Source organism: Trematosphaeria pertusa (genome assembly GCF_010094035.1).
Source record: "Trematosphaeria pertusa strain CBS 122368 unplaced genomic scaffold BU26scaffold_1, whole genome shotgun sequence".
Classification (NCBI taxonomy): Eukaryota; Fungi; Ascomycota; class Dothideomycetes; order Pleosporales; family Trematosphaeriaceae; genus Trematosphaeria; species Trematosphaeria pertusa.
In genome coordinates, this window is record NW_022987212.1 from 2,083,473 (window position 1) to 2,109,234 (window position 25,762).

The 25,762-nt window shown below is 54.7% G+C and overlaps 12 protein-coding genes across 12 annotated transcripts; 6 read left to right on the forward strand and 6 right to left on the reverse strand.

Moving 5' to 3' along the window:
- Nucleotides 1-25: 25 nt before the first annotated feature.
- BU26DRAFT_414803 (uncharacterized protein) lies at nucleotides 26-935 on the forward strand (the record flags this gene model as incomplete). The annotated part of the gene is made up of 2 exons (XM_033823088.1): nucleotides 26-566; nucleotides 619-935. The coding sequence occupies 2 exons, from the start codon at nucleotides 26-28 to the stop codon at nucleotides 933-935; spliced, it is 858 nt and encodes a 285-aa protein (XP_033691302.1).
- A 412-nt stretch (nucleotides 936-1,347) lies between these two features.
- Nucleotides 1,348-3,323, forward strand: BU26DRAFT_545663 (uncharacterized protein; the record flags this gene model as incomplete). The annotated part of the gene is made up of 5 exons (XM_033831798.1): nucleotides 1,348-1,440; nucleotides 1,498-1,566; nucleotides 1,620-1,663; nucleotides 1,727-2,621; nucleotides 2,678-3,323. 5 exons carry the CDS (start codon nucleotides 1,348-1,350, stop codon nucleotides 3,257-3,259), a joined length of 1,683 nt encoding a protein of 560 aa, XP_033691303.1. The 3' UTR covers nucleotides 3,260-3,323.
- A 30-nt stretch (nucleotides 3,324-3,353) lies between these two features.
- Nucleotides 3,354-4,351, reverse strand: BU26DRAFT_599016 (uncharacterized protein; the record flags this gene model as incomplete). Its single annotated transcript, XM_033835069.1, has 2 exons — nucleotides 3,354-4,242; nucleotides 4,296-4,351. 2 exons carry the CDS (start codon nucleotides 4,349-4,351, stop codon nucleotides 3,507-3,509), a joined length of 792 nt encoding a protein of 263 aa, XP_033691304.1. The 3' UTR covers nucleotides 3,354-3,506.
- Nucleotides 4,352-4,480: 129 nt separating this feature from the next.
- On the reverse strand, nucleotides 4,481-5,574 carry BU26DRAFT_472434 (uncharacterized protein). The gene is made up of 2 exons (XM_033825428.1): nucleotides 5,346-5,574; nucleotides 4,481-5,293 (listed from the first exon to the last, which is right to left on the reverse strand). Exons 1-2 carry the CDS (start codon nucleotides 5,377-5,379, stop codon nucleotides 4,947-4,949), a joined length of 381 nt encoding a protein of 126 aa, XP_033691305.1. The 5' UTR covers nucleotides 5,380-5,574; the 3' UTR covers nucleotides 4,481-4,946.
- A 173-nt stretch (nucleotides 5,575-5,747) lies between these two features.
- Nucleotides 5,748-6,443, forward strand: BU26DRAFT_599018 (uncharacterized protein). The gene is made up of 4 exons (XM_033835070.1): nucleotides 5,748-5,793; nucleotides 5,846-5,887; nucleotides 5,943-6,017; nucleotides 6,122-6,443. Exons 1-4 carry the CDS (start codon nucleotides 5,788-5,790, stop codon nucleotides 6,380-6,382), a joined length of 384 nt encoding a protein of 127 aa, XP_033691306.1. The 5' UTR covers nucleotides 5,748-5,787; the 3' UTR covers nucleotides 6,383-6,443.
- Nucleotides 6,444-7,092: 649 nt separating this feature from the next.
- On the reverse strand, nucleotides 7,093-8,290 carry BU26DRAFT_498991 (regulatory protein cys-3; the record flags this gene model as incomplete). Its single annotated transcript, XM_033826375.1, has 2 exons — nucleotides 7,093-7,646; nucleotides 8,011-8,290. The coding sequence occupies 2 exons, from the start codon at nucleotides 8,288-8,290 to the stop codon at nucleotides 7,093-7,095; spliced, it is 834 nt and encodes a 277-aa protein (XP_033691307.1).
- Nucleotides 8,291-8,806: 516 nt separating this feature from the next.
- Nucleotides 8,807-10,986, forward strand: BU26DRAFT_513135 (CHL4-domain-containing protein). Its single transcript, XM_033827552.1, has one exon. The coding sequence runs from the start codon at nucleotides 9,271-9,273 to the stop codon at nucleotides 10,801-10,803; it is 1,533 nt and encodes a 510-aa protein (XP_033691308.1). The 5' UTR covers nucleotides 8,807-9,270; the 3' UTR covers nucleotides 10,804-10,986.
- On the reverse strand, nucleotides 10,817-11,944 carry BU26DRAFT_513136 (uncharacterized protein). Its single transcript, XM_033827553.1, has 2 exons — nucleotides 11,702-11,944; nucleotides 10,817-11,643 (listed from the first exon to the last, which is right to left on the reverse strand). The coding sequence occupies exons 1-2, from the start codon at nucleotides 11,902-11,904 to the stop codon at nucleotides 11,016-11,018; spliced, it is 831 nt and encodes a 276-aa protein (XP_033691309.1). The 5' UTR covers nucleotides 11,905-11,944; the 3' UTR covers nucleotides 10,817-11,015.
- A 113-nt stretch (nucleotides 11,945-12,057) lies between these two features.
- BU26DRAFT_444980 (uncharacterized protein) lies at nucleotides 12,058-16,393 on the reverse strand. The gene is made up of 2 exons (XM_033824579.1): nucleotides 15,920-16,393; nucleotides 12,058-15,863 (listed from the first exon to the last, which is right to left on the reverse strand). The coding sequence occupies exons 1-2, from the start codon at nucleotides 16,185-16,187 to the stop codon at nucleotides 12,286-12,288; spliced, it is 3,846 nt and encodes a 1,281-aa protein (XP_033691310.1). The 5' UTR covers nucleotides 16,188-16,393; the 3' UTR covers nucleotides 12,058-12,285.
- Nucleotides 16,394-16,515: 122 nt separating this feature from the next.
- BU26DRAFT_513137 (putative para-hydroxybenzoate-polyprenyltransferase Coq2) lies at nucleotides 16,516-18,168 on the forward strand. The gene has a single exon (XM_033827554.1). It carries the CDS (start codon nucleotides 16,692-16,694, stop codon nucleotides 17,979-17,981), a length of 1,290 nt encoding a protein of 429 aa, XP_033691311.1. The 5' UTR covers nucleotides 16,516-16,691; the 3' UTR covers nucleotides 17,982-18,168.
- A 552-nt stretch (nucleotides 18,169-18,720) lies between these two features.
- On the forward strand, nucleotides 18,721-20,194 carry BU26DRAFT_526753 (glycoside hydrolase family 16 protein; the record flags this gene model as incomplete). Its single annotated transcript, XM_033830724.1, has 6 exons — nucleotides 18,721-18,884; nucleotides 18,945-19,132; nucleotides 19,194-19,256; nucleotides 19,444-19,543; nucleotides 19,696-20,025; nucleotides 20,092-20,194. The coding sequence occupies 6 exons, from the start codon at nucleotides 18,721-18,723 to the stop codon at nucleotides 20,192-20,194; spliced, it is 948 nt and encodes a 315-aa protein (XP_033691312.1).
- A 2,546-nt stretch (nucleotides 20,195-22,740) lies between these two features.
- Nucleotides 22,741-24,201, reverse strand: BU26DRAFT_413005 (dual specificity protein phosphatase 12; the record flags this gene model as incomplete). The annotated part of the gene is made up of 4 exons (XM_033823002.1): nucleotides 22,741-23,122; nucleotides 23,209-23,541; nucleotides 23,847-24,068; nucleotides 24,152-24,201. 4 exons carry the CDS (start codon nucleotides 24,199-24,201, stop codon nucleotides 22,741-22,743), a joined length of 987 nt encoding a protein of 328 aa, XP_033691313.1.
- Nucleotides 24,202-25,762: the final 1,561 nt, after the last annotated feature.

Genomic DNA, 25,762 nt, shown 5'->3' on the forward strand with positions numbered 1-25,762 from the left:
CATCCTATAGTTCTCGTCCATTGGAATGAACGTGCCAGTCATCGTAGCGGGTCATTTGGGGTTTGGAACGGACATATGGGGCATGCGGCCCGACAACATCACCGTCAGCTTGAAGTGGCTCTATGTCGCCTACTTCATGTACATGATCGCCGAAGCGCTGTGCCAGCTCTCCATCCTCGCATTCTACCTCCGTATCATGGTAAACAAGAAGTCGCGCCTGGCCGTCTGGATCTTGATAGGACTCGTCCTGGGGTTCGGGCTCGCAAACACGTTTAGCATGATCTTCCAGTGCGCACCCATTCATTTCTTCTGGGACGGCTGGAAAGGGGACAAACCCGGATCTTGCATCGATGTTCGTCTGTTCGGCTTTATCCGAGGCGGGATCGAGATCTTTCTCGACCTGGCTATTCTGACGCTGCCTCTCCCTATGCTGGCCGGACTGAAGATGTCGAGGAAGAAGAAGCTGCAGATCATGTCCATATTCTGTGTAGGCTTTATCATTACGATTGTGAGCTGCCTCCGGCTTCAATCCTTCGTGCAATTTGCCAACACTCAAAACCCGACCTGTACGTATCCACCTCAGCGACTGTTGTTTCATCGATCGCTAATGGCTTGTAGATGACAACACTGCCGGTCTTTACTGGTGCGCGACCGAATCCAACCTCTTTACCGTCGTCGCCTGCATGCCCGCCATACAAAGCATCTTCCACAAGGCGTTGAGGCAAGTGCGCGGCGCCAGCACTTACGCGGGCAAGAGCAACTATGGTAGCGACGGTCCGGGCAAAGGGTCATACTTGCGTCAGGGCTCCGGCCGCGACCAGAAGTCTGGCAGCCTTCCATTTGGTGTCATCTCCAAGTCCACAGACGTGAACATTTACCGCACCGAACGATCAGATTCCGATATCGAGCTAGTAGATGGCCGGCCTTCGACCTGATAGGATATATAATGTGTATAATAGATGCCTATTATCATATAGTAAGAAATAAGTAGAGTAATCTACAAATCTTCCTAATAATGTACATATTTTAACGGTATGTTGATTTAGGTTAGTATCATGGCATCGGTAACGAATTACTACGTGCTTCTTCCGCTGCGCCTCTCGCACAGCCACTCACGTTCATGCATGCGATCTACCCAACCAATCCTTTGCTGCCTGGTATCGCCCGCATGCTCAAGCTTCCCCGACAGCTCCAGGATTTGACTTTCATCGTATTAATAAAAGACACCCCGCCTCTCGCAGCCTCGTGTCTGCCTTCTTCCTGATTCCTGCTGTTGTGCCGCATGGTCACCGGTCGCGATAACGGGATTCGCAGTTTCGGATGTGTCTAATTGGCCAATTCTAACGGATGTTTGATCTCTGCGCCGAGAGGTTGGTGGAGTGCGAGGAGAGGTTTGCGGAGAGGAATGGACATCGGTTTGTGGAGATTTGGGATATCGGTGTGAGTTGAGAGGACACTGTGGTTTCGGTGCGGTCCTGGAACTGATGGAATGAATAGGATTCGCGAACGCCGATATACCGATGCGGAGATTTGAAGGAGAAGGAGATTGCGGGTTGGGTGCATGAGGTATGGCTTCATCGAGAATTGTTAGCGTGTGGGTGTAGCTGACCGGCGTCCAGGATCGATCCGCGGGTGGCCCTGTGCAAGCTGGGTTGAGAGTGCTGTAGGTCCATGGCTCCCTTTCATCATACTGTCTAAATTGTAATGGCCAGCTAATACTGCCCAGGTTGTCGCCAAAACCTTCCGGCAAACCTTCAAGCGGAAAGCTCCCCTTTACGCGAGAAACGTACCAATCTCTATCCCACGCATGGTGCATCCCATCTACCTTCCTACGAGCCGTAACCCAAAAACTCTCCATCGTTACGCAATGCTCTGTTGCCCCATGCATCTCCTCACCGACATCCTCACCCTCCTTTCCGTGGTTCTCGCAGGATAGGAAATATCCTGCCGAAGCCGGCTCGAGATCCAGTAAGATATCCGACCAAGCAAAATGCCTGCTAGTCAGAGGCGACGTCGACTGGACATGGGACTACACCCTCCTCCTAACCCACGACCCTACTACGTCAACAACCTACGTCCTAATCGTCGGCCTCACCGCGACAGAAATCGACCTCGTGATTTCCTACCTCGCCCAGCTCTCGTATGCATCCCCACCGCACGTCTCCACGCACCCTTCTCTCCTGCCCATTATCTTACTAGACCTCGCTGCCGATGAGACATCATCCCTACTCAAACTGCGCATCAAGTTACTCAGCCAAATCCAACAGCGCACCGGTATGGACCGCTTCAACTCGTTGAAGAGCGCCACGATTGCAGGGACTGCCAGGGGAGGAGGCGTGGAGGCGCGGAAGAGCTTGGGCGATGAGAGGCAGGATCTGGATCTTGATGCTGTGATGTTGAGGTTGACGTGCTTAAGCGACTGGGTTGCGGCGCAGAAGAGTTTTGTGGGGCTCCAGGAGCGAGTCGTTAAGACTGTTGAGGGTATGCTTGGTGGCAATGGGACTGGGATGGAGGATGCGAGGATGTTTAGGGAGAGGCTAGACTTCGTGCGCCAGACGCTGCTGGCTGCCGAAGAGAAGTGTCAGTACCTTGAACGATCCATCTCGGCGCAAGTACAAACAGTACGTCCCCAACACCTCGTTCCCCCATTTCCCTTTGTCGCTTATATGACCGCAAGATATACTCTCTTATAGCGCAAAAAGATAACCGGCTCAACCACTCCGCTACCAGCGCGTCCTGCCAGATCGCCTCCGACTCTCGCCGAATCGCTATCCTGACCCGCCGTGACAGCACCGATATGCGCATCATTGCTGCCGTTACATTGATCTTCTTGCCTGGAACGTTTGTTGCTACCGTGTTCTCGACGGGGTTGTTTGACTGGGGGAATGGTGATCCGACGCAGAATAACGACTCAGGTGGAAGTGAAAGCGGAGGTGGGAATATGGTCTCAAGATATATTTGGGTATATTTTATGTTGACCGGCGCCTTGACAGCGGTAGTGCTGGTTGCCTGGATACTGTTCTCTTGGGTGCAGAAGCGGAACATGGTTCGGAGGTTCGGGTTCGACCTTGAGGAAGGGGGAGACGTGATGGAAGAAACCGGAAATTCTGGGAAAAGGAGGGATACCGAGACTACCTTAGTGGAGCGGAAGAAGGCGTTTGACAGGTGGAGGGACGAAATGTTGGGAACGTGGAAACGGCCGTGGAGAAAAGGACAGGACGAGAAAGTGTTGGCTGAGGAGCAGGTAAAGGTTGCGTAATGAAGTAAAAATTACGCTATGGAAGATGATCAAATAGATTTTTCGGACGCAGAGTCGTAGAATGATTCGGAATGATTGTTAGTCTTCGTGCACTCGTGAATGAAGCCTGAGGCCCTCCTGTCTAGCTGACGAAGCCGTGGCTTACCATTGCCATCTCCAGTATAGCGCACTCGCGGTGGAAAAGCGCTTGCCGTTGTAAGCCTTTTGTTTTGGCTTTTTAGTATCCGCCGTTGCACTGGAAATTTTCTCATTCAATGATGAAGTGGATCCCTTCTTGCGGGCTTCCGCACGGGCAGAGTAATTCCATCCTCTTATCCCAGTGCTCGTGATAGTCCCGAAGCTTCAAGACCATGCAGTTCTCCGCCGATGAGCCATCCTTGGCAGTCTTGTAGTTGCGCATGCCCATGCGAACGAAGAAGTCCCAAAGGAATGCCGTAGGGTAGCCCCCACTCTCATCGTCCAGCTGGTCGATTCCGAGGGCACTCCAGTCAATGATGCACCACTTGGTATGCATATCGACACAGAAGTCCTTGAGTCCACTGGTGTGCTGCGTCTCGTATATCTGGTTGATGCGGCCGACGCTCGGTGGGATGCGCTGCTTCTTGTATTGGAAGAAGAGGAAGTTCATGGCCTCGTCTAGGAGCCTTCCAATTTGCATCAGCCAGCCGAAGAAGTATAGCTCGATTACCAAGCTGCAGGCTAGCGGCTCCTCCTCTTCCCCTTCGTCCCATTCTTCCGGGTAATCCCACTCTCTGATCGTCTCATCGCCCGGGAAGTCCCGAGTATAGATCCAGTACACAAGGCCTCTAACCACATACGGGCCGTCGTCGCAGTCGTAAGAATAGTGTGGCTCTCGGTTCTCGTCGTCGTGGGTGAATTCGAACAAGTCTGGCCACTCGCTAACGAGATCGAGTAGAAGGTCGAGATGGATGGTGAAGACCTCATCATTGACTTGAAAGTGAGCTAGTTTGTCTGAGATTGAGCTTGGCAATGGTTAGCTGCGACCTCTGCTAAACGGCAAGATTAGGTGACTCACGCAGGAGAGCCCACTTTGAACCCGTCCCCTAGCCTCGACAATTTGGTGGTCGGCATCGTTAGATTCTCCCAAGTATTTGAGGGAACGTCCGTGTTAGCAGAAGAGCAGAATCTGAGACTAAATGTCTCAACGGCGCCAGCATACGATCGGGGAGGCTTTCTGAAACAGAATCTGATAGCATGATGCCTTAGAAGGTGATAGAACTGTTAGTTGATATTTGATTTTGGCCCAATGTGCGAATAGGTGATTGACGCGGGTCTGGGCAATGAGTTGTAGCGAGAAAGGCGACAATCGGGAGGAATAGACATTGTGGCATATATGAATGCGTGAACCGCGACATGCTGCTTTCGACTGAAGAAACAATGCGCAATTGAAACTCACGCCGGCCCATGGTATCCCGCAACTCTTCTATGAACAGCTCCACCATATACACATAGTGATAGATGCCTCGCCGCTCTATGTTCCAAACGACCGTTGTGCGCTCGATCCGCTTCCAATACTGTAATCGTCCTCGATTGTGGTATCCGCCGTCAAGTCTTCATCGGTAGCCCTCAACCTAAAAATCACAATCATCGCCGGCAGCAACACGACTGCCGAAATCGACGAAGCCCAGGTCCAGTCGACCTAATTCAAAGTCAACAGCATATCTCATCAATGCTTCTCGCCAACCGTAACCCTCAAGGCAAAATTGACAATCACCGCCGCCAACAGCGCAATGGCCAAAATCGACGGCCCATAGCGATCATCGAAGCCGCCCTGGCCCCTCTGCCGTATGCTCTTCGCGCGCCAGTGAAATGTATACAGCGCATACACCATTGCTGCCATAGCGACGAGCGTGAAGATGCCCGCGCTAATCTGTCCGACTTTGTCGCCAAAGTTGAGAAGCCCCATGGCGAGGCCGCCTAGGATGACGGTGAAGTTGAGCCATGAGAGGAAGGTGCGCTCGTTGGCGAAGAAGACTTTGGGCTCGACGCGCGTGGGGAGGGCGATGCGTTTGCCTGGGATGTGTCAGTAGGTGCGGTATGAGAAGCGGGAGATGGTGTAGCTTGCCTGGGGCAGTTTGGAGAAGCGGTTGGCTAGACATAACGACTGTACCCCGCCAGGAAGAAGAAACGAAGGTTGTCAATGGAGATGGAGCCCGGATAGCTCGAAAGAGGGTCAATTAGCTATTGATAAGCCGGTACAGTTGGGTAATAGCTCTAGATGAGATATGGTAGCGAGAAGAAAGTGTGGTAGTGGAGGGCAATCGCAAGAAGTCAACAGATCAAGCTCTTCGAGCAGCTCGTGATGGGCAAGCACGAGGGTCGCACCTGCCGTCCAATCAAAGCTCCCACGTGACGGTAACCCGATTTGGGGCTTCTGGGCACCGTGCGCAACGGACTTTGGGTCGAAAACACCCGACGTAAACACCTCACTGCGCAGCGCCTCATCTGAACGCCATTACACATACCGCAATACCTCCCGCATTCCTACCGTCGCATTCACATTCACAATGGCTGTGAGTAATTTAGTTTGAAAGTTAATGTGGGTTGAGACTAATTCACTTGCAGTCACCTCTCCCAACGGAAGAGTTCCAGCAGATCGCTAGCCATGTAGGCATCCTTCACCCTTTGATCTGCATTCCCACGCTAAACGACACTGTATCAGGCCTGCGAAAGCGCCCTTGGTCTAGTAGAAAAGTATGAGCACGGCAGCGTAGCAGACTGGAACACCGCAATCATTGTATGCCTCCTTCCATCCAAACGAGCCTCACACGACACTCCGCACATTCCATATCCGTCTCACTTCTCCGTCACCCTCACTAATAACTGACTGGTGGCCGACAGAACACCATCCTCCAATCCCTCATCGAGAAGACCGGCGCCGCCGAATCGAAGCAGCCAGCATACAAATACATCGCCAACAGCACCATAATCCAACACCCGGGTGCGCCCTCAGAATCCGGCTCTGCTGGCCGACGCGGCATGCACTCTGCTGTCGGAGCTTTCTGGAACACCGAGAAGGACGGCACTTTCTCGTACAAGTGGGAAGGTGCGGAGAAGAAGGGCATGGATGTGGTGATCAGCATCAACTGGATCGGCATCTAGACACAGACACCAAGGGGGTGAAAGACACAAAAAGGAGGAGGACGAGGGGTGATGAGAAGGGTCGTCAAACGGACGACCTTACTCACGATTCTTATTCTTGTTGGATACGTGGGTGCGGGGGTTCCGGCGTGCGTGCTTCCTTGCATCAACGGTGTCCTCCCATCTTTCGAATGTTCATATGCTGGTCTGGAAGTTCATGTCGACGGCTCTTACGTATACCTAAGGGCATTCTTTATCGGATGTTCGAGCATTCACGAAATTGAAAATACTACCTGTTTCCGAACTGAATCTGTTCACACGCCGTAGTGCGGAGACTTTGATGCTTTTGTGGACGATCGATCTATAGTTCGCGCGTTGTTGCGAAAATCCGACCGGGGATGACAAGACCGTCTTTGCACGGTCAGAACGATTATTGTGAATATAGATAGCCCGGAAGTCCACGAAAGAATTATGACAACGTCAAAATCTTAACAAGGTGTAATTGTAGAAAATTATTAACCGAGCTCCTCCATAAACTCATGCTAATGAGCATCGCACTCTCGCTCCGGCTTGTGCGTTCAGGGACCGCATGTCCTCTAATCTCGCACGCCTATAGTCTTCAGCCAGTAAATACCAAAGCAAGATACAAGGATGCGCGCCAGCGATAAGAATAGCCGGCGAAAGCAGAAAGCTCAGTGAAGAAGGGCAATAGCAAACAAACGAATTTTGGCCTAAGCCTTCGAATCGTCGGCTTTGGTTCCAACGCCATCGGTCCTGTTTCCGCTACTCCGCTCGGTATTGCTCTCCTCATGCTTGTTCAGCATCGCCTTGATCTCCGATGCGGACGCCTTGCCGCCGCTCTTCTCCGTAATGAGCCCTTTGAGCCAAGTGTTTTCCGTCTCGAGCTGCTGAATACGGGACTCTAAGACGCTGACTCTGTCCGACATTTCCTTTGCTGTCTTCTCGAGTGCCTGCTCGCGCTGTTTCTTCTTGATTCTGAAGCGTGCGCTCGCGGCCGTGTTCCGCCGACGCTTGTCCTCTTCAGCTGCGACGCGGGCCGCCTCATCTATTGCCTGTTGGCTGTGGGACTCGGCGTGATCGAGCTTGCGCTTCTTACCAGCAGGGTGATCGAATCCGTGAGTGGCAGGAGATACTGCGGACGACACTGGCGAGGTGTAGGTAGGCGGGACAGCGTAGCTAGGCTGCGCATGCGGCGGAATTTTCATCAATGGATCGACATTGATGGCGTTGGGGAAGTTGGAGAAATCGGCAAACTGGAAGTCGCCTATGAAGAGATCGATGTTAGCCATGGTCTCCATGGATATGGGTTACGATCGTGTGTGCAAGGCGAAGTGGCTGTCTGTAGTGTTGGCTATCATGTGCAATTGCGTGCTTAGGAAGCACGCTGCCTCGCTGCACCTCGGCGATAGGGCAACGGTGACCGTCCGCAGCGTGTGGGTATGAGTGGCTGCGAAGGCCCAGATTGCGTGGGGTAGAGTGTTGCAGATGGCGGGGTGCGCATGCACCCTGGCCGGGCGGCTATTGGGCGAGAGCATGCAATGTGAAGAGCCGTCGGAACATTGGGGAGCGAGACAGAATGAAAGACGAAATTGAGCGAAACAGAGAGAAGAAGGGCAGAGGAGACTCACTATTCAGACTGAAATCCATATTTTCCTGGCGTGCACCGTTGCTATTGCCCTTGTGTGTGTTTGTGGGGCTTGTCTGGTCGAAATCTGGCAGCGCGTTCAGGTCGACGTTGCCGGTGCCGCCGTCCAAGTTCTCAAAGAAGTCGGTGTTCATGAACATGTCGAACTCGTCCCCGACGTTGACCGGCTCGTTGAGCGGCGGCTCCTGCTGCGGCTGCACCGCGTTCAGGCTGGCGATGAAATGGGACACGTTGGGCCCGCGGCGGCCGCTGTAGGCGGACATGAGTGTTTGCTGCGCTGCCAGCGGGGAGGATCGTGACGTCCGCTGCCGCTTTTTGGGGATTCGGAATGTATAATGGATGCTTTGTGTGTGTTCGTCCGGCCGTTGGGGTTCGCGGGTACGCTTGCGTCGAGATGAGTAATTCCGAGGATGAATGTATTGATTTCAAATCGGCAGCTGCGACGAGAGTGCACGGGAGGTGGTGCAGAGCGGTTGGGGGGACTCGCGAGTACAGGAAGAGTAGTTTTCGCAGAGAGGTATCGCGGCGGGAAGTAGAGATGGTGAGGGAGTCGTGACGTTGTGAATAATGGGAGATTCTGTTGCGAAAGGGTTTTGCTCGTCCGTTGAAGCCCCGCGTATCGGCGGCGGGCGGCGACGGGCAATACTGTGTAGTATTATTACCGTGTTTGACTGCCCTGATTGGATGCCCGCTTTCTACTCACCCCACGCGCTCTTTGCTCGTATTGCCGGGTCCAAATTAGCCAGCAGGTGGCAGCGCTTCGCGCGGCAGTCTGCTCAGCTCTCTCCTTTGTGCAGCCCTTGTTTATTTCATTGTCGACCCCGCCGGCTGAGTGCCGTGGCGAGTTAGTAGCCAAAGAGGGATCAAAGAGTGCTGGTGGTCAATAGCCGGTCCGAAGACGCCCGAGCTTGGACCGCAGATTCGCGAGACTGGATCGATCGGCGCCGGCAGTTTTCAGGGATTGGCTCATCACGTGATAACCGTTGCACCGGCTGATCGTGCAGGAAGAATACCCAAATGCAAGCGCTGCATCATTGGGCAAGATGTCTTTGTTCCCAGAATGGCGTCGTACTCGAGAACCTTGGAAACGCGTTCAAAGATCACGTGGTGCGATCGAGGCCTTCCAAGGTTGTTCCTCCCGGACGCGTCGCCGGACCGCGACATTTCACCCTATCGATAACAGCGATAAACAATGCGGAGAGCTTCTACACAACTGAGTCCAGCTCCCTCCATGTAGCCCGCCATGGCGCCCAACACCACGACCACCGTCCCGGACTACAAGAACATCCCGCACTCGCACCGCCTGCCCGTCACCCACCGCGAAGTCCAGCGCACCTTCAACAAGCTCTCGCGACAGTCCCTCATCTCGCTAGCCCACCAATGGCTCTCCAAAAAGAACCGCGACTTCTGCCGCCCCTACCTTCTCAGCGACCGCGATGCCGACGATGAAGACGAGGAGGAGGCGTACACGCCAGCGCAGAGCTTCGAGGAGCTGCAGGAGGTATACAAGGAGCTGGCAGCACGCAAGGGCGGGAAGCGCGAGATCCAGGATCGCATACTCGAGGGCGACTGGCGGACGGGAATATCAATGTACCAATTGGCGACGGCAGAGATCCAATACTTGCTGGATCACCCAAATAGCTTGCGCTGGACGGCCAAGCGGCTCGCGAAGATACCGAATGCTAAGAGCGCGGTGCTGGATATGGAGGTTACGAACGATTCGGAGCATCTGCCGCGATTTCAAGCGCAGACCTTCATGTCCAACCTGGCGAGGGAGCTTACGCCGCTGATGAAGGCGCATTATCTGCTCACCAAGATCAAGACGCTGCCAATGACGATACTGCGCGTCTATATACATGATTCACCGTATAGTTCGGAAGCTTCACTTGCGGCGACCACAGCATCTCCAGATAGCGCTAGATCGGTTTTCTTCATCTGGCCGAACGGCTCACCATTCGTGTACTCGTCTATCGCAAACCACCTGGGGCAGATCATCGGAGATGATGGGAAACATCTCCGCGACATCGTCCAGCAAGCCATTCCAAAGGCCTTCTCGCGCCCGTCTGCGCGGTACCAGCTCGCCAGCACAAACTTCACAACGAAGTCCCTCGAGGCGCTTCTTACATACCGAGGACCAGGCAGGGGTAATGCCGCTGCGGGTGGATGGAGCATATTCCAGGACCACAGCTTCAGCCAGAATGCGCTAGACTTCATCACCACCCAGCGAGAGCGCGGGGATGCTCATGAAAAGAGTGGAGCGGACAAGGAAGCATCGACGGGCGCAAAACCAGGACCAGGACGGCCAAAGCGGACATTGGACGACACAGAATCGCCAGAGGCAAAGAGAAGGCGTGAAGTCGCCGAAGGGCGCTTCGGCAGCTCTGCAAAACCAAATGATGGCCAAGGGCTCGAGCGGGTCGAAGTCCGCATCGACGATCCATTTCCCGCCATCCCAAATACCTCAGCCCAACAAGAGGTAGACACGTCCGATCTCAACCCCGGGCCGACCAGTCGCAACCGTAAGGGACGACCGTCCGTTTTGGACCGCTCACTAGAAGAGGTAGAAGAACTTCAAAACGAAGAGGCCTGGGTCCCAGATGTCCGCGTCGTATTCCGAGGCTCGCACGTATTCGCTGGTATTAGACAGCTAGTCGAACAAGGGGTGATAGACGGGGAGAAAATGCCGGGTTGGATGACTGGAGAAGCAGGCGTTACAATCGGCGCTGTGAAGGAAGGAAGGATACGCACGAAGAAAGATCATATTCCTGGTGTTTGAGTGGGATTGGCCAGGGGCGTTGTTGGTATATGGATACCCATGTGATATAGCGGAACGGTTTCGGCGTCTGGAGTTATAATGCCTTCTTGAAGTGTTTTAGAACACTTCGGATCCGCTTTTTTTCTGGAGTGCTTTGTACAAAATACGTGTGGAATCGCGTTCAATGATAATGAATTTCGCAACGCTCATGATTGCCTTCGGCATCCGTGTAATCAACTCCCCATCTTTCTCCTGCTACTCCTCCTCACACCCTCTGCAACAGCAGGCTTCATAGCCTCAACTTTCCGCTTCACGCCCTTCTTCTCTTCTTTCGCCACCTCCTTCCCCTTGCGCTTGCCCTTTACTACCCGTTCCTCTTTCGCCAACTTCTTTACGCCTTTACTGGCCTTTTCGACGTCCTCATTCACAACCCCCTCACCACTCTTCACAACATCCACCCCCTCCTTCCCCAGCACCCATGCCACCCTCTCACAGTCCACCGCGCTCACCTGCAGCCTTTCCACGCCATCCTTAACCCGCTTCACCAACTCCCCATACTCTTTATTATTATACTTAATCGCCCTCTTCCACCCGCTCGGGCCACCGCCACCCTCCTCATCCCACATCACCCAACGGAAAAGCTCATCCGAGAAAAACGGCACCTCGTCCGGGTCACAGACGGATAAGAGGAGCGAGGCAGTAGCGGGTCCGATACCCTTTAGCTCAGTCAAGACCTTGAGCGCCTTCAGCGGCTGCTCCGGGGTGATGATGGCGAAGGCTTTGCGTGTTGTATCTTCAATGAGAGAGGAGGGGTTGGATTGCACGAGCTGGAGGAGTTTGGGGCGAAATGTGCCGTGTTTCCTGGCGACACGTATCGTCAGCGATCAGAACCTTGCATATGGAGGACGAAGAGGCGCACAGCTTCCACTCCACGAGCTTCTCTACTTCTTCCTTCTTTAGGTACGCGGCGCCGCTTTTCTTGCGCTCTGCCAGCGTGGCGGGGATGGTTTCGTAGCGCAGGGTATCCAGGTCTTGGAGCTTGTCCGGAGCCGTGGCGGAATAGCGTGATAGGATGTCGTCGAATGATTCCTTGGGGATCGACGTATGCTTTAACGAAGACATTGTGGAGAGGATTGGGAGTGGAGGAGGTTGTGAATTGATGGAGGGCGCGCTGAAGTTCCAAGTTCGGGCGCGCGGGCGTTTCACGAGATCACGTGCATTGGTGAAATGAGCGCCCGGTCACCACCATCATTACAGCCTGATGAAACTTCTCCAATCAATACATTGCAGTCCGCATACCTACGTAAGCAACGGAGGGATGGAAGAAGAGAAGTCGAACTATGCAAACGGGTTTTTCGGACAAAGGCCCTAGAATACTAATAGACAGCTGTCATCCTGATGCAAAACCAAATCACCAATCGCAGCGAAAGCTACTGCTCAATGACAAGAAAGGTATCTAGCCATCCAGACGCCCATCCGATGAAGAACGCCCGCATCTCCCACTTAAAGCGTCCTGCGAGGACGCCCACGACCCCTCTTTCCAGAGCTAGAACCTCGCGTCGGAACCATCGAAGGCCTTCCAGCCGGTCGCCCCAAAGGAGTCTTCGGTGCAGGTGCCTTCGCCGGAATCTCGTCCTCGCTATCCGATAAGTCATCCGAAAGGTAAACAGCTTTCGACTTCTTGTTCACACTAATGAAGCTAGACACAGGCGCCATGATGGTGGTTGTCTTGGTCGTCGTGGTCGTGGAAGGCCCTTCACCATTACGCTTAGAAGCGGCGGACACTATCTTGATCTTCTTGCCTGTCATACCCGGTTTAGTGAAGATTGAGTTTCCGGACTGCGGAGGACCCGTGCGAGTTGGGGCAAGGGACTCCTTCAGAGACGCTTCCCTCTCATTGAATAACGGCTCGTCTTGTGCAGCAAGGCTGTCAATGAAGCCGTTAAAAGACTCGTCCTCCGATCCTTCGAGATACTCTTCAATTTGCATCTTTGCGCGTAAATTCTCTTCCGCTTCCTTCGCAGCTGCTTCAGCACGTCGCTCTTCCTCTTCAGCCTTTCGCTGAGCCTCTAGAGCCGCAGCTGCAGACTGCGCCAACAACACGGCCGAATTGGATTGATCATCGTCATCGTGGACGCCGTCTTCATCTGACATGTTCCCGGTGCTCTTCCGTGGTCGGCCTGGTGGTCGACCGGATGGTCGAATCTGCGGTTTCGGTTTAGCTGGCATCGTCTTCCTACGCTCGTTCTGTTCCCGGGTGCGCTCGCGATTCTTCTCACGATTCGGACGGACGTCTCCGTCCTTGAAGTTCGGCGGGAGCTCGGTGGGTAGATCTTCCTCGCCCTCATTCTTGCGAGCCAGCCAATTTGAAGCGCGTCCTCTCGGACGACTAGCGGCTGGTCCAGCATATTCGACCATCTCATCCTCACTGAACTCTTCATCTGAATCGACAGTAATCTCCTCGTAGCGTCGGCTACTGCGAGCTGGTCTACCAGGACCTTGTTTTGGACCGCTAATCTCAGAGTTCCGCTTTTTTGTGCTGTAGTTCTCGTCCTGGTCCACACGATAACGGAAGGTTTTGGGCCCTTTCTCTTTCTCATTCGCCTTGCTAGCGGCGCTGTTCACAGGCAAGATATCGGATTGTAGAATTGAGCGCAGGTCGCCCACCTCTTCGCTTGATTCCCTTTGCCGTTCTGGTTGAGACCGCTCCGGTAATGGTCTTCCCCGCAGTGCCTCCAGAAGATCCGGACTCAGAGACAATTTGACAACCTTAGACTTGCCCTTCATTCTAGCCGCAACCAGAATAAAGCGATCCTCCCGTTTAGCCTCGTCAAGCAACTTCCTCTGCACTTCCTTCTGGTAGTGTTTTCCAGCAGCGTCCTTGGGCTGGAGGGGTTGCGCAGTGTCGTCTTTGCTCTTTTTCTGTTTCTTCTTCTTCTTGCGCCGGCTGTTGCCCTCGTCGTCTTCCTCGCCATCCCGATTTCGCTTGCCTAGTCGAGGAATCTCGCCATTCGGATCAGGATCGGGGTAGAACGGCTCGAAACCGTCGTTCTGCATTACTGCGGCAGGTGCAACATAGCCGTCCCCACCTGTGCCATTGGCGGCGTGATCCTCAAACCCGCCATTCCCATTCACTGGAGAGTAGGCTATTCCATTGTGGTCATGGTCATGGCTCTCATCCATGTAGCGGTCATCCAAGGACGGATCGGCCAACTTGGCGCGCTCCGCCTCTTCGTGCCGGCGTTGTATCGCGGTCTGGCCTCCCTCATCCTCGCGTAACCAGTTAAGATTCGATATGCTGAAATCCACGAGGCACTCGACTGATCGCGGATCCGCGACTTTCTTGGTATCGTGTCCTAAGAGGGTGCCTTTCGGTTCGTAGGGGTGCTGGCGCGGGTCGCGTCTACAAGCTCCGGTGTTGCAGACCCTCCTACAGTGCGGACACCTCCAGTTATGATTCTCCATAACGGAGAGTGGCATCATGTCGTGGGCTCGGAAAAGCGTGCCGTAGCAGTAGGCCAAATCGCAGTTAGAGCAAAAGGCCATTTTCCACTTGGGGTGGCGGTGCAGACAGAAATGGCACGACTTGTGATCCCGAAGCCACTGCTTTGACTTCTTCTTGACAGACTTTCTGACCATACCATATTCATCAACCTGGACGTCTTCTGATTCTGATTCGTCGTTGTCAGGCTTCGGGTTCTTGACGTCGACAATAGGTCGCACTTTGAGCTGTTCTTGACAGACCTGAGCAAGTGTCTTCTTTCCCAAGTACCTTCGCTCTTCCTGAAGCGGAAGCGGCGTCTTTTCAGTCATGTGTCCATCGATGTCGATAATCTGTGCGCGCCACTCTTCGTACTTGTGGATTAAGTCTTTCCATTTCCACTGCTCGACCCATGTATATCCGGATTGGCAACCGCAGCTTCGACCCATGCAGTAGCAATCCATGCAGACGTCATACGGCTCCTCGATCTCGGAGCTGAATAGATTCTTGCACGATTTGCAGGTCAAAAAACGATTGAAGATATTACACCTGCAGTAGGCACATGTGACGTTGCTGTCGTATGGAACGAACTCAGCGTGTTCTCGTGAGTCGGGCGCAAACATCTCAGACAGCAAGATGCTCTTGTAGAGATCAAAGAGCCTCTTGAAGTCTCGTTGCACTTGGCGGACTTTAACGGAGCGCTGAATAGCTTCTGCCTGTTCCCCGCCCATTTCGACCTGTGCCCGGGCCGACTTGATCAGGTTGGAATACTTGAGCAGGGTGTAGTAGACAATGGCCTTGTTCTTGTACTGTTCGTCACGGCAAACCACGCGGGAGTTAGGTAGGGCTTCTGTCAGTGCGAGCTCGAGCGTCTCAACGGTGGTTCTATTCCAAGCGATCTTCATCGTGCGAGTACCGCGATTCCAGACTTGGTGCGGTGCCAACGGTGGGATCAGAATGAAGTCCCCAGGCCTCTGTTCCACCACGTAGGTGTGGAAAGGAGCCTTCTTCCATGCAATAAGCTGGGCAAAGTGGTTCTCGACCTCGATGTCGTGGCCCAATACGGACAGCCAGTATTCGGAGACGAGATGCCGATCCTTGGTCTCGGTCATGAACCAGATGGACGACCCAGGCCGCTCCGGCTTTCCATCCTCGCTAATCTGAGCAGAAGCATTGACCATGATGTTCTGCCCAAGGGAAGCGCACATTTCTCGATGTGCGGGGGTATAGGTGCCCTCGTGCCCAATGTAGCACATGAGATTCTCCGCCCGCATCTCAGGCGGGAGGCTGCTCATGAGATCGCCGGCGCGTCCGATTCCGCGACCCTTGCGAACGCGATCCTCATCGAGTGCTCCAGGTCCACCGATCTCGCCGGTGCTCTCGTTCAGATAGAATAAAGCCTGCGGGATGTGCTCTCTCAGCTTGTCCTGCCAAACCGGGGGACAATCGATGTCCTTTAGGTATATGCGCTGGCGCGTCTTGTCCCGGTATCGCTCCGGCGCATCGAAGAACTGGTCGGTGAGCTTCCCCATATGCTTGAGGTAGTGCTTGATCGTGAGCGGAATGTTCTCCTTCGTGGTCAGGTTGCGCGCTTGCTCCACTATGGCCCAATGTTAGCCCATCCCTGCGGTAGCTAACCTTAGAATGTCTTCTTACCTTTGTCCCCGTGGTTGTCTCGAAGCCAGGACGGCGTGAATGTCCAGGGATCCAAAACCTCCTCAAATCCGTCGATGACCAGCGGCTTCCCTCCTATTATTACGTGCAGTAGCACCAGCTTCTCGAACTGCTCCAAGCCATTGTTGGCGATCATCTCGTATGAAATGCGATCTGCATATCGAAAGTTATCCGCCGTCTCGACGAACGTGCGCACGTCGAAATCCGGCGGAATGGGCTCAAACGAGGCCCTGGGGCGTGCCGCAGGCATTTGGGTCGTCGTTGGAGCGCATCCACGGGGTGTTGCGCGGGTGTAGCTGTCGCGGAAGTCTGGCCACCACCTCCACCAAGCTCTGTCGCGTGAGATGCGATTTGCAGAGAAGACCACGGGCGGAGGTTGCGAAGCTGGAGCCAAGCGAGTGGACGGGGTAGACGGCGGTGGGCGACGATGAAGGTGCGGCGTCAAAGTGGGTGAAGATGAGGCGCGACCTGCGGGTAAACTTTGGGAAGGCTGGTGGAGCTTCGACCAATCACGTGACATCGAGATCTGCGCACGGCCCTTTCACTTTCACTCGCGTCAAGCTTCCCTCTTGTCCACCCCTCCCCACAATTGGACCAATCCCGGTACCTTTCCCCCCATCTGCAATTGAACGGCCTTTCGCCAGCAAAGACCGGACCATGATCGCTCTCCAGGAACCTTCATGTAACGACAGTTAAGAAGAAAACGCGTGTTAGTTTGGCGGGAGAGAAGAAAGTTACCCGAACAGTAGTCAAGATGGCTCTTCTGCATTCATCTCGCCTCTGTAATCCCATCCTCCGTCATCACACCATTCACGGATCATGGAGGTCGCGCTGGAAACATGTCGATACAGTACCCATCACCTGGGCACGACACCATACTTCCACCGTTTCCAACCTCCTACAATCTCCATATCAAGCTGCGGTCTCACCTATAACCAAGCACACGACATACTTTGAGCGGCAAAGGCTTTCTCTGGTCCGATCTAACACTCGATATTTGGCCATAACGACAACATCGCAGGATACAACTTCTAAGGCGCCCCCGGAATATACTCCTCCTACAACCGGACTGCTCTCGTACCTCCCAAAACCCGTGGTCCCATACGCCGAGCTCATCAGATTAGACAAACCCACCGGTACCTACTACCTCTTCTTTCCATGTCTTTTCAGCACACTTTTGGCTGCGACAATGGCGACACCAATGGCAACGCCAGGCGCTGTTATCGGCACCACGGCGTTGTTCTTCACGGGAGCTTTGGTCATGCGAGGAGCTGGATGTACCATAAACGATCTCTGGGATCGCAACCTCGATCCGCACGTTGCGCGCACCCGCCTGCGTCCCATCGCCCGAAGAGCCGTCAGTCCTCAAGCCGCTATTATCTTCACTGGCGGCCAGCTTCTGACAGGTCTCGCTGTTCTCTTATCGTTACCGTTCGAGTGCTTCTGGTACGCAACGCCATCGCTCCTACTCGTTGCCACTTATCCTCTGGCGAAGCGAGTCACCAACTATCCTCAGTTCGTCCTAGGACTCACATTTTCCTGGGGCGCAATGATGGGCTTTCCTGCGCTAGGCGTCGACCTTCTCACAAACCAAGCGGCCTTGACGGCAGCGGCCTGCCTCTATTCGAGCAATGTCGCCTGGACCGTCCTCTACGACATGATCTATGCCCACATGGACATCAAGGACGATGCGAAAGCGGGGATCAAGAGCATCGCCCTCAAACACGACAAGGAAACCAAAGCAGTCTTGACCGGCCTTGCGGTTGTCCAGATTGGACTATTAGCCGCCAGCGGTGTTGCTGCCGGAATGGGCCCGGTGTTCTTCGTAGGGTCATGCGGGAGCGCTGCCATCACACTAGGCACCATGATATGGAGAGTAAGACTGAAGGAAGTCAAAAACTGCTGGTGGTGGTTCAAGAACGGAGCCTGGTTCGCAGGAGGTGGGATCGCGCTTGGCCTTGCCGGCGAGTATTTCGCGCAGCTCTTTGGCTGGTACGGCGACGATGAGAAGAGCGAAAACATTGAGGTTGCAGGAACCGCTTAATAGTCCGCTGAAATAGTTGTTTCGGACGTTCGTCAACCTGCGAGCTGGACTTCAGATACAGGCTCTGGTAGGTCCAGGCCCGGTCGCATGTATATTAACTGTGCCTTGCAGACAACCCCTGTACTTCTACCTACTTTAATATCTCGAAAATATATTGCGCGAAGCCGACTCAAATGATCTCAGTCCACCGCGAATGGTCTTCAAAATCTGCCAGATCACATTATTATGCCCTCCGTTCCCCAACAGTCTACCTGCCAATGCCTCCAAGTAACCCTCCCGGATAATTAGGGAGCGCTCATATGACCCTCCCGATATGGAGTCTCTACTCCTGAGATAGCGATAGTCTTTCATGCAGCGTATGAGAGATGATTTACAAGCTACAAACCCGGAAAGGGTGCTGCAGAGCAAACGCCTAGGTGTTCGCCCACCAGCTCCAGAACTACCATTCCGTCCGTCTGGTGTATGCGCCCAACCCAGCTCAACCCAACCCACACATGCGTGCTTTGGACGAGGAGAAATCTAAGGAAATTACCTGCCACGCTTCCTGGAGTATATCCCCGTCGACCCAAGTAGCAGGGAAACTCACACCATCATGCGTGCTTCCAAGATTTTCTTTCCTCTCTTTCATAGCAGAGTGTTTTTATAGTCCGGTCCGCGCCAGACGTACGTACCGCCAAGCTGTCATTTAGATCCGCTGCGGCGCGTCTTTCCCTTCCCATACTCTCCTCTCTCAAACTACATGCACCTCACCCGCGCGCGCCTGGCGGCTCTGCTGCTAGCACTCTGCATCCAGGTGCAAAGCATATCCGCGGCGTACACGCTAGTCGACAATTGCGCTGGCTCGTCCTTCGCGTCGTGCTTCAGCTTCTTCTCCGGAGGCGATCCCACGCATGGCTTCGTTCGGTATTCGTGCCCCCATCCTCCACCTCCACTTACCAGGATCGATATCTGACGCCCCTCTAGCTACCTCTCTCAGTCAGACGCCCAATCTCAGGGCCTGTTCTCGGTCTCGGGAAACAGCGTATACATGGGCGTAGACAGCAAGAACAAGGCGCCGAATGGCCGGGCGAGTATCCGGTTAGAGTCCAAGAAGCTGTATAATCGGGGCCTGTTTGTGCTGGATGTGGCGCATATGCCGAGTAGCACTTGTGGTAGGGAGGCGTAATTCAGGAGCGTACGGGGACGAGAGGAAGGGTTGCTGATACAGAACAGGTACTTGGCCGAGTTTCTGGACGTGGGGAGCGGAGAAGCCGTGGCCGGAGAATGGGGAGATAGGTAAGTGAGCAGGGGCGAGAAGGGCAGGAGAGGGAAAGGCTGACAGTGTGTAGACATTATTGAAGGTACGCAGCATCATAGTTTGCAAAGAGAAGGAAACCCCCAATGAAGCACGCTCGGCACGGTCAACCTCTGTCAGATTGTTGCGACTGCGAACTAAGAACAGTGAACTGACCGCTCTCACCAGGCATACATACCAATACGGTCAACGCCATGTCTCTCCACACGTCGGACGGCTGCTCCATCGACGCCAACGGCATGCTCGGCCGCGTCGTAACCACGAACTGGTACGTACACCACGATGCGCATCCCATCATATGTTTTCCCCCTTTGTACAATCCCTCCCAAAGAGCATCGACAAGTCAAGCCATACCGAAGCCTTGCCCTCTCTCACCCCTCTCTACACTCCACAATCAACACTAACCCCCCACTCCCCTAGCTTCATATCCGCGCCCGGCCAAACCAGCAACGCCGGCTGCGGCATCGAGTCCTCCTCCGCCTCCTCCTTCGGGACGCCCTTCAACGGCGGCGGCGGCGGCGTCTACGCCATGGAATGGACAACCTCCTCCATCAAAATCTGGTTTTTCCCGCGGAACAGCATCCCCGCCGACCTTGCAGCCGGAAACGCTCCGGATCCGAGCAAGTGGAGCACGCCGCAGGCGAGCTTCCAGGGCGGCTGCGATATCGGGCGGCACTTTGTCAATCACCAGATCGTGATTGATACGACGTTTTGTGGGGATTGGGCCGGCGCGGTTTGGCCTGCGGACTGGTGAGTACTCTGACTGGCTGATGATTGGGGAGCGTTTGAGGAAAGAGGGACTGACGAGTGGCATAGTAAGGCGCTGGCGGGGAGTTGTAATGAGTATGTTGCGAATAATCCGGGGGTGTTTGCGGAGAGCTATTGGAGGATTAATTATTTGAAGGTGTTTAGGCAGTGAGAGTCGAGGCAAGCGGTGGTGGAGGAAGATGAGGACGTCTAGGAATCCGAGTAATTGATTGATTGCCAAACCCCTTGCCGCGTCGTTCCTTCCCCGCTCCAATTCGGAATGCCTCTGTATGAAGTCTGTAATCCATGATGTCGTGTTGAAAGATCACGCTCGGTCCTCACCGACTGCATACCGACCGTTGTATAAGGCGCCTCACATTTCCTGCCGCGAAGGATCACTACCCCAGAGAACTTACACTAGGATCACCCGGCCAGCCGTCCAGCATCCTCCAAACCTAATAGCCTTATAGTCGCATATAGTACCAGTGACGTTTCACATAGCCAAGATGAACGATGTTGGCCCCTCCATCCTAACATGAACGCGTCCCTTGTCCAACACCCACTATAAACATGCAGCAGCTGGTCAAGGGTGCGCAAGGCGGTCAGACCTTGCTCGCGGATGCACAAGCGCGTCCCTCGTGCGAGAAGCGGCCGCGGACCTTGCACGATGCGATTCCATATCGCGCAGAAAGACGCACTTCCCCTCATTCCTGCCGGCGGCGTACGATAAGGTCGCCCTGTGTTGGCGCATGAAAGCCCATTCCCCTCACCCACCATCCCACATCCCGCATCCCCACACAAGGCGTACCTAGGGATGAAATCATGCGCTTCCTTCCCTGCTGTCGTATCAGTGTCCGTCCGTTTGGGAGTGCGGACTGTTGCAGTTTTCAGGCCTCCCCCGGCGCGGTCGTTCCTTCCGCAGCCGCAGTTCTGAGACAATGCTGTTTCTGGGGTGTAGTGCAAGGCTTCCCGTTTATCTATGCGTCGGTATGCAGCTCAGTCTGGGCGGGGCCGGGCTGTTGGGGGTTGGTGAAGCAATGGCAGGTATAGAAGCGTGGGAATCGGGAAGCGACGATGGGCAAGGGAATGCGGTCGCAGGGTCTGAATCCTTCTCGCGAGGGCTGGCTTCGTCGCAGTGACGATCGACATCTGCATGATATTATCGCGGATTAGGGTTGGGGAATCGCTTTGAACGGCCCGTGGAGATGGGGTGGAAACGAGCGCAGGGTTCGTGGAGAGAAAGTACTGTGTACCTAGTTATCTGTAGAAGCGACTTCGGGTAGCGGTGTACTCTATGTTGCGAAATGCAACAAGCTGCGTCCTGTGGAACTAGAGAGATCCGGAATCTTAGATCCCGCGAGGTGTTCTCTGCAGATACCTAGGGAGACGAGGCGAAGGTCCTCTTTGGCATCCTGCCGTAGGGGGATAGCAGTCGCACTAGAACGTTAGCGTCACCTCCTGGTAACCTTGTTGAAGGATTCTCACAGGATGTTAGCATCGAGAGACAGGCGATAAACAATGCACTTCGACGCTCTCCACCTGGCAGCATCAGATTGTCTAGTTAGGGGCCACCAACCCAGCATTTTCGCCAGCGATAGCATCACATTCCAACGTTGTCGCCAACGTTTGCCTGCGTAGCCGAAGTCAAGCTAGGACCGTATCTGTAAAGGAAATTGGTACCTAGCTAGCGAACATGGCGACTCATCGTCGCCTGCTAGCGTGCGCCACCTCGGAGATGGGCGTCGGTGGAAGGCGGTGAGTATACAGCTAGAGAAGTGGAGGGCGGTAAACACGTATGCGAAAGGAGACACGCAATAACCCTTGGAAGATGTAGTGACTTCAACTAATGCGCACTGCTGACCGATCGTAAGGAACCCCGTGTCGGCGTTCTGTTGGCGACATCGATGAAAGGCAATAGTGGTTATTTTAAACAAGAGAACAGGGAATCGTCATGAGTCCGAAAAATGAGTAGAATGGCGAGTTCGCATTGGACGGTATCAAATGCGACGAAAAGCCATGTGATGGAAGGGGTTGAGCGGACGCAGGTCCATGGGATTCATCATGGGGTTCGTCTTTGGAATCCGCTGCAGTCGCTTCGGACGCTGAGCAATTGGCCCACAATCGATAAGAAGCGGAGACGCGTGATCAACTGGTGAGGACTGGAGTCTGGCGATGGTGGTGGAGACATACCACATAAAACCATGTGAAACCAAGTGAGATGCATGTAGATGAGCGGTAAACAATGACAGGCCAGCGAGCTCCGAAATCCAACCACGAATAGTAGTTGATGAAGATATCCCATTATGCATGCGCATTCCTAGGCATTGCCTTCGATAAACTTGGAGCTCGCGCAGCGCCATACTTGGTGACGCGTATGTTGTTGCTCCCCGATGCGAATCCCGGTGCAACGGTGCCTGGAGGCTGTGCTGCCTTGCACCTGTTGAGCAGGTCGGAATGTCGCGGACATTCCTTGAGGCATGTAGTGGATCCCTCACATTGAGCCGTTATGCAAGCCATATTCATTGCAGTTACGAGGCAGATTGATCCTCGGCGACCGGTGAGGGACTTGGGAGGCAGAATTGGCGATCACGTGATACTACCCACTCTATTAGCGGTGGTGATATGCCGAAACAAGCATTGAGGTGGGGACGAACTCCCTATGGCCCAACACGCCTTGTAGGGTATCTGACACGCTATGTTTCATTCCCTCACCCAGCCCTATAGGTTCTGCCTCGAATAGCTTGTATTCGCCGGGGGTGGGACTGCCATTCCTGGTGGACGGCGAATTTCGGCAACGGCTTTCCTCCTGACTTCATCGACACGGCTCTTGGAAAGGCTGATTCCAGGCACGATCCATTCACTGCAGCTGCATTGCATCCCTTGCCAGGCGTATTTACCTACGTTAGTATGGCATTTGGGGCATTCGAGTCGGCCGTCCAGTTTGCCTTGCTCTAGCTCTGGGCGCATCCAGGACAACGGATCTAGGAAGTAGTGGGCGCAGTTCTGAGGCGGGCCGACTACAGGTCTCTGCTCGCCTTGGTCGTTGACTATCGGGGAAGAGCTGTGTGGGACGAGGAATTGGGACGTTGCGAGAGGGCGTCTACAGAGACGTAAGCGCTGAGCACGAAAGGGGCGGTAAGGAAAGTGACGGCGTGACACTGAGATTCACCATGGGGCTCCACTCACCTGCATTTGCGACATCTCAGCTCGAAGTTTGCAGCTTGATCGGTGACATGCTCGTCTTCAAAGCGGATCTTCTCTGCTTCTGGTGCTTGGCCACAGGCACGGCTTAGCTCAATCTCGCGCTGATAGACCCAGCGCTGGTAGGCGGGAGTTTCCTCGACGTTCTCCGGGGTCCGCATCCGACCATACAGCTCCAATTGCTGCATGAAGCCCTCGTTTGGTTCGACGAGGGAGCGCGCTTGCCGCACGTGAGCCAGGGCTTCCGAGACGTTGATGTTGTGCTTTTGCATCAAATAAGCGATGACACATGCGGCCGATCGTGATTTTCCCATGGCACTAGAGAAGAGGAAAAAGTTGGCATCCTGGGATCCTGAGACGAGTGGCTGGAAAGAATAGAGTGGCAAACGAGCGGTGTGGATAAGTTCGCTGAATAAGGAAGGTTTCGAGAAAAGCGAAATACTGGTCGAGAGAACATGCAAGACGCGCGGACGGAAGGACGATGGCGAATGCGAAGTAAAGAATGACAAGGAACTACCACACCCCCTTTCTGTGAAGATGGCAAAATTGCCAAGCAAGGCAATTCATGATGGTGATCGGAGGTTTGACATGCAGGGCTCAGCTGAACTGGGATGCGAACTCACCAATGCACAAGCACCCCGCCACCGCCGTCAAGTCCTTCTTGGATGAAGCGGTTGGTGGCCGGAAAGTGCTCGAGCAGGTTTTCGTCGTCGACATCGTCCACCTCAACGACCATGTGCGTGAAGGGGCTGAACAGGGTTGGGTTCAGCGGCATGCGGAGGACGGACAGCACGTGAGTGATATTAGCCTGTTGAAGAGCGTCGCGCCGGCGTAGCGTGAACATGCTATGGCAATTCGTCAGTCGTCGCATCTCAAGCGGCCAGGCATGGGCGCGCGAGGAGGCCTCGGAGGAAGGGGTGTTACGTACCCGCCGATGTAGAGGTTCAAATCTCCGGGCACGCGGTCGAGCAGCGCCATGGGCGGATCCGAATCCGAGAGTTGTCGGCGATCCGGCAGTGAGATGGAGTGTTTTTCTTTGTAAGAAGATTGCGCGCGGAGGCGTTGGGGCGTCGGTTGAAGTGGTGGTCGAAGCTTTGGAATTTTCACCGAGGCAGAAGAAGCGCGTGCCTGCCCAAAGCGGCGGGCGTGAGTGGTCAACCAGGCGGCCGTATGGCTCGTTTGGGCTAGCGGGCACGACACAGTCTGATGCCGATTCAAGGTGAGACTTCGAGTCGGCGACCTTGGGATAATTCGACGGGAGCGGGCTTGAACTAGTCTGGCGTGCATTTTCCTCGTGGAGCCCCCGTAAGGGAGGAGGAGGCGAGGGCAGAGGGTTTCGCCAGAGCGCCACATCCACAGCCCTACGCGCTTGGAGATCTGCCAGCCCAAGCCGGCGCAAGCCCCGCTCTCATCGGCCGGCGGTAATATAGCCTGTGTACAGTGTAGTAGTAGAGCGTGCGGGATGCTGCACCGGTAGGCCAGCAGATAGGGGAAACCCTCTAGACGTAACCCGGCAGGTGTGAGCTGAAACAGGGCGGTGCGGACCCTGCAGCCGCTTACAGGTACAGTGGGCGTTTTTATGAATTTGCATTGGCATTCAACTTCAACGCCTGGAGAGAGTCTCTCCACGGCGAAGGGCTGTGGTTCTACAGGCCCACTTCGCCCTCGTGCTAGCAACATGTCGCAGCCAGGGGAACGTCCCAATAACACATGCTTTATCAGCTTGCGGGGGCTGGGCCGGATAACGTGCATGTCCGTTGGCAGTTGCGGACTCCAGACCGCTATAGTGACAACACCTTTCTCGAGACCGTCTCTGGGCCAATAGGCTAGTACTCCCCGACGCGCCCGCGAGTTCCGACCATCGGGTTCCTGCTAAGCGCATGCTACACCCGGTATATTTTGCGCGACCAAAATAGAGGAGCAGGCGGCAGATGGCGGCGGTTCCCAATTGTCCCGTCACTGGCAGCCAGGCCGAGGAAATGAGCATGCTCGACGTTGGTAGCGCTTTGCTCTCATCTTAATAATAGCAGACAGGGACCTCCGCATATTCCCGGACAGTGAGTGTGTGCGCACCTCTCCCCAAAGGCTCCCACTACTCAGGCCGTACTCGAGCGCTGCGATGGCCGGAGCCACGTTCGGATAGGCTTTCGGGAGCGCACATGACGCACTCGCAGCGGCGCATCGCACTGGCAGGAATGCTGCCTGGCGGTAAGGCTGAAGGCATTTGCTTGCGTTCGACAACCCTGGCAGTTCGCTCGGACCTTTCCCGTTACCCGCGTCGAGGCTAACCTCGCACCTGGCCGCTCTTACGCCGGCGTCTTGGGTGCGGAGTGCTGCAGCACGATGCCTCAGGCTCGCCCTGGCGGCATCAGCGACTCGCCTGCAGCAGCGCGGGCTGTCTCGCTGGCGCCGCGCAGTCTTACGTCGTGCGCGAGATCGGCCAGCTGGGCACTCTGGCGCAATCACCACAACGGCGGGCAGGGCGGGTGAGCGGGCGACGGCCAACCGTAGATTGATTACTCTGGGTAAGGCGCAGCTG

What these genes read in the sequence shown, in the direction of transcription:
- BU26DRAFT_472434 (XM_033825428.1), bottom strand. Translation starts at nt 5,379, where the DNA reads ATGTCTAGCCAACCGCTTCTCCAAACTGCCCCAG. An exon ending in GCTTCTCCAAACTGCCCCAG is followed by an intron (nt 5,294 to 5,345) that starts GCAAGCTACACC and finishes GACACATCCCAG; the next exon opens with GCAAACGCATCGCCCTCCCC.
- BU26DRAFT_599018 (XM_033835070.1), top strand. An exon ending in TCCAGCAGATCGCTAGCCAT is followed by an intron (nt 5,888 to 5,942) that starts GTAGGCATCCTT and finishes ACACTGTATCAG; the next exon opens with GCCTGCGAAAGCGCCCTTGG. An exon ending in ACTGGAACACCGCAATCATT is followed by an intron (nt 6,018 to 6,121) that starts GTATGCCTCCTT and finishes GGTGGCCGACAG; the next exon opens with AACACCATCCTCCAATCCCT.
- BU26DRAFT_513135 (XM_033827552.1), top strand. Translation starts at nt 9,271, where the DNA reads ATGGCGCCCAACACCACGACCACCGTCCCGGACTACAAGAACATCCCG.
- BU26DRAFT_513136 (XM_033827553.1), bottom strand. Translation starts at nt 11,904, where the DNA reads ATGTCTTCGTTAAAGCATACGTCGATCCCCAAGGAATCATTCGACGAC. An exon ending in AAGCTCGTGGAGTGGAAGCT is followed by an intron (nt 11,644 to 11,701) that starts GTGCGCCTCTTC and finishes ACGTGTCGCCAG; the next exon opens with GAAACACGGCACATTTCGCC.
- BU26DRAFT_444980 (XM_033824579.1), bottom strand. Translation starts at nt 16,187, where the DNA reads ATGCCTGCGGCACGCCCCAGGGCCTCGTTTGAGCCCATTCCGCCGGAT. An exon ending in AGACAACCACGGGGACAAAG is followed by an intron (nt 15,864 to 15,919) that starts GTAAGAAGACAT and finishes ATTGGGCCATAG; the next exon opens with TGGAGCAAGCGCGCAACCTG.
- BU26DRAFT_513137 (XM_033827554.1), top strand. Translation starts at nt 16,692, where the DNA reads ATGGCTCTTCTGCATTCATCTCGCCTCTGTAATCCCATCCTCCGTCAT.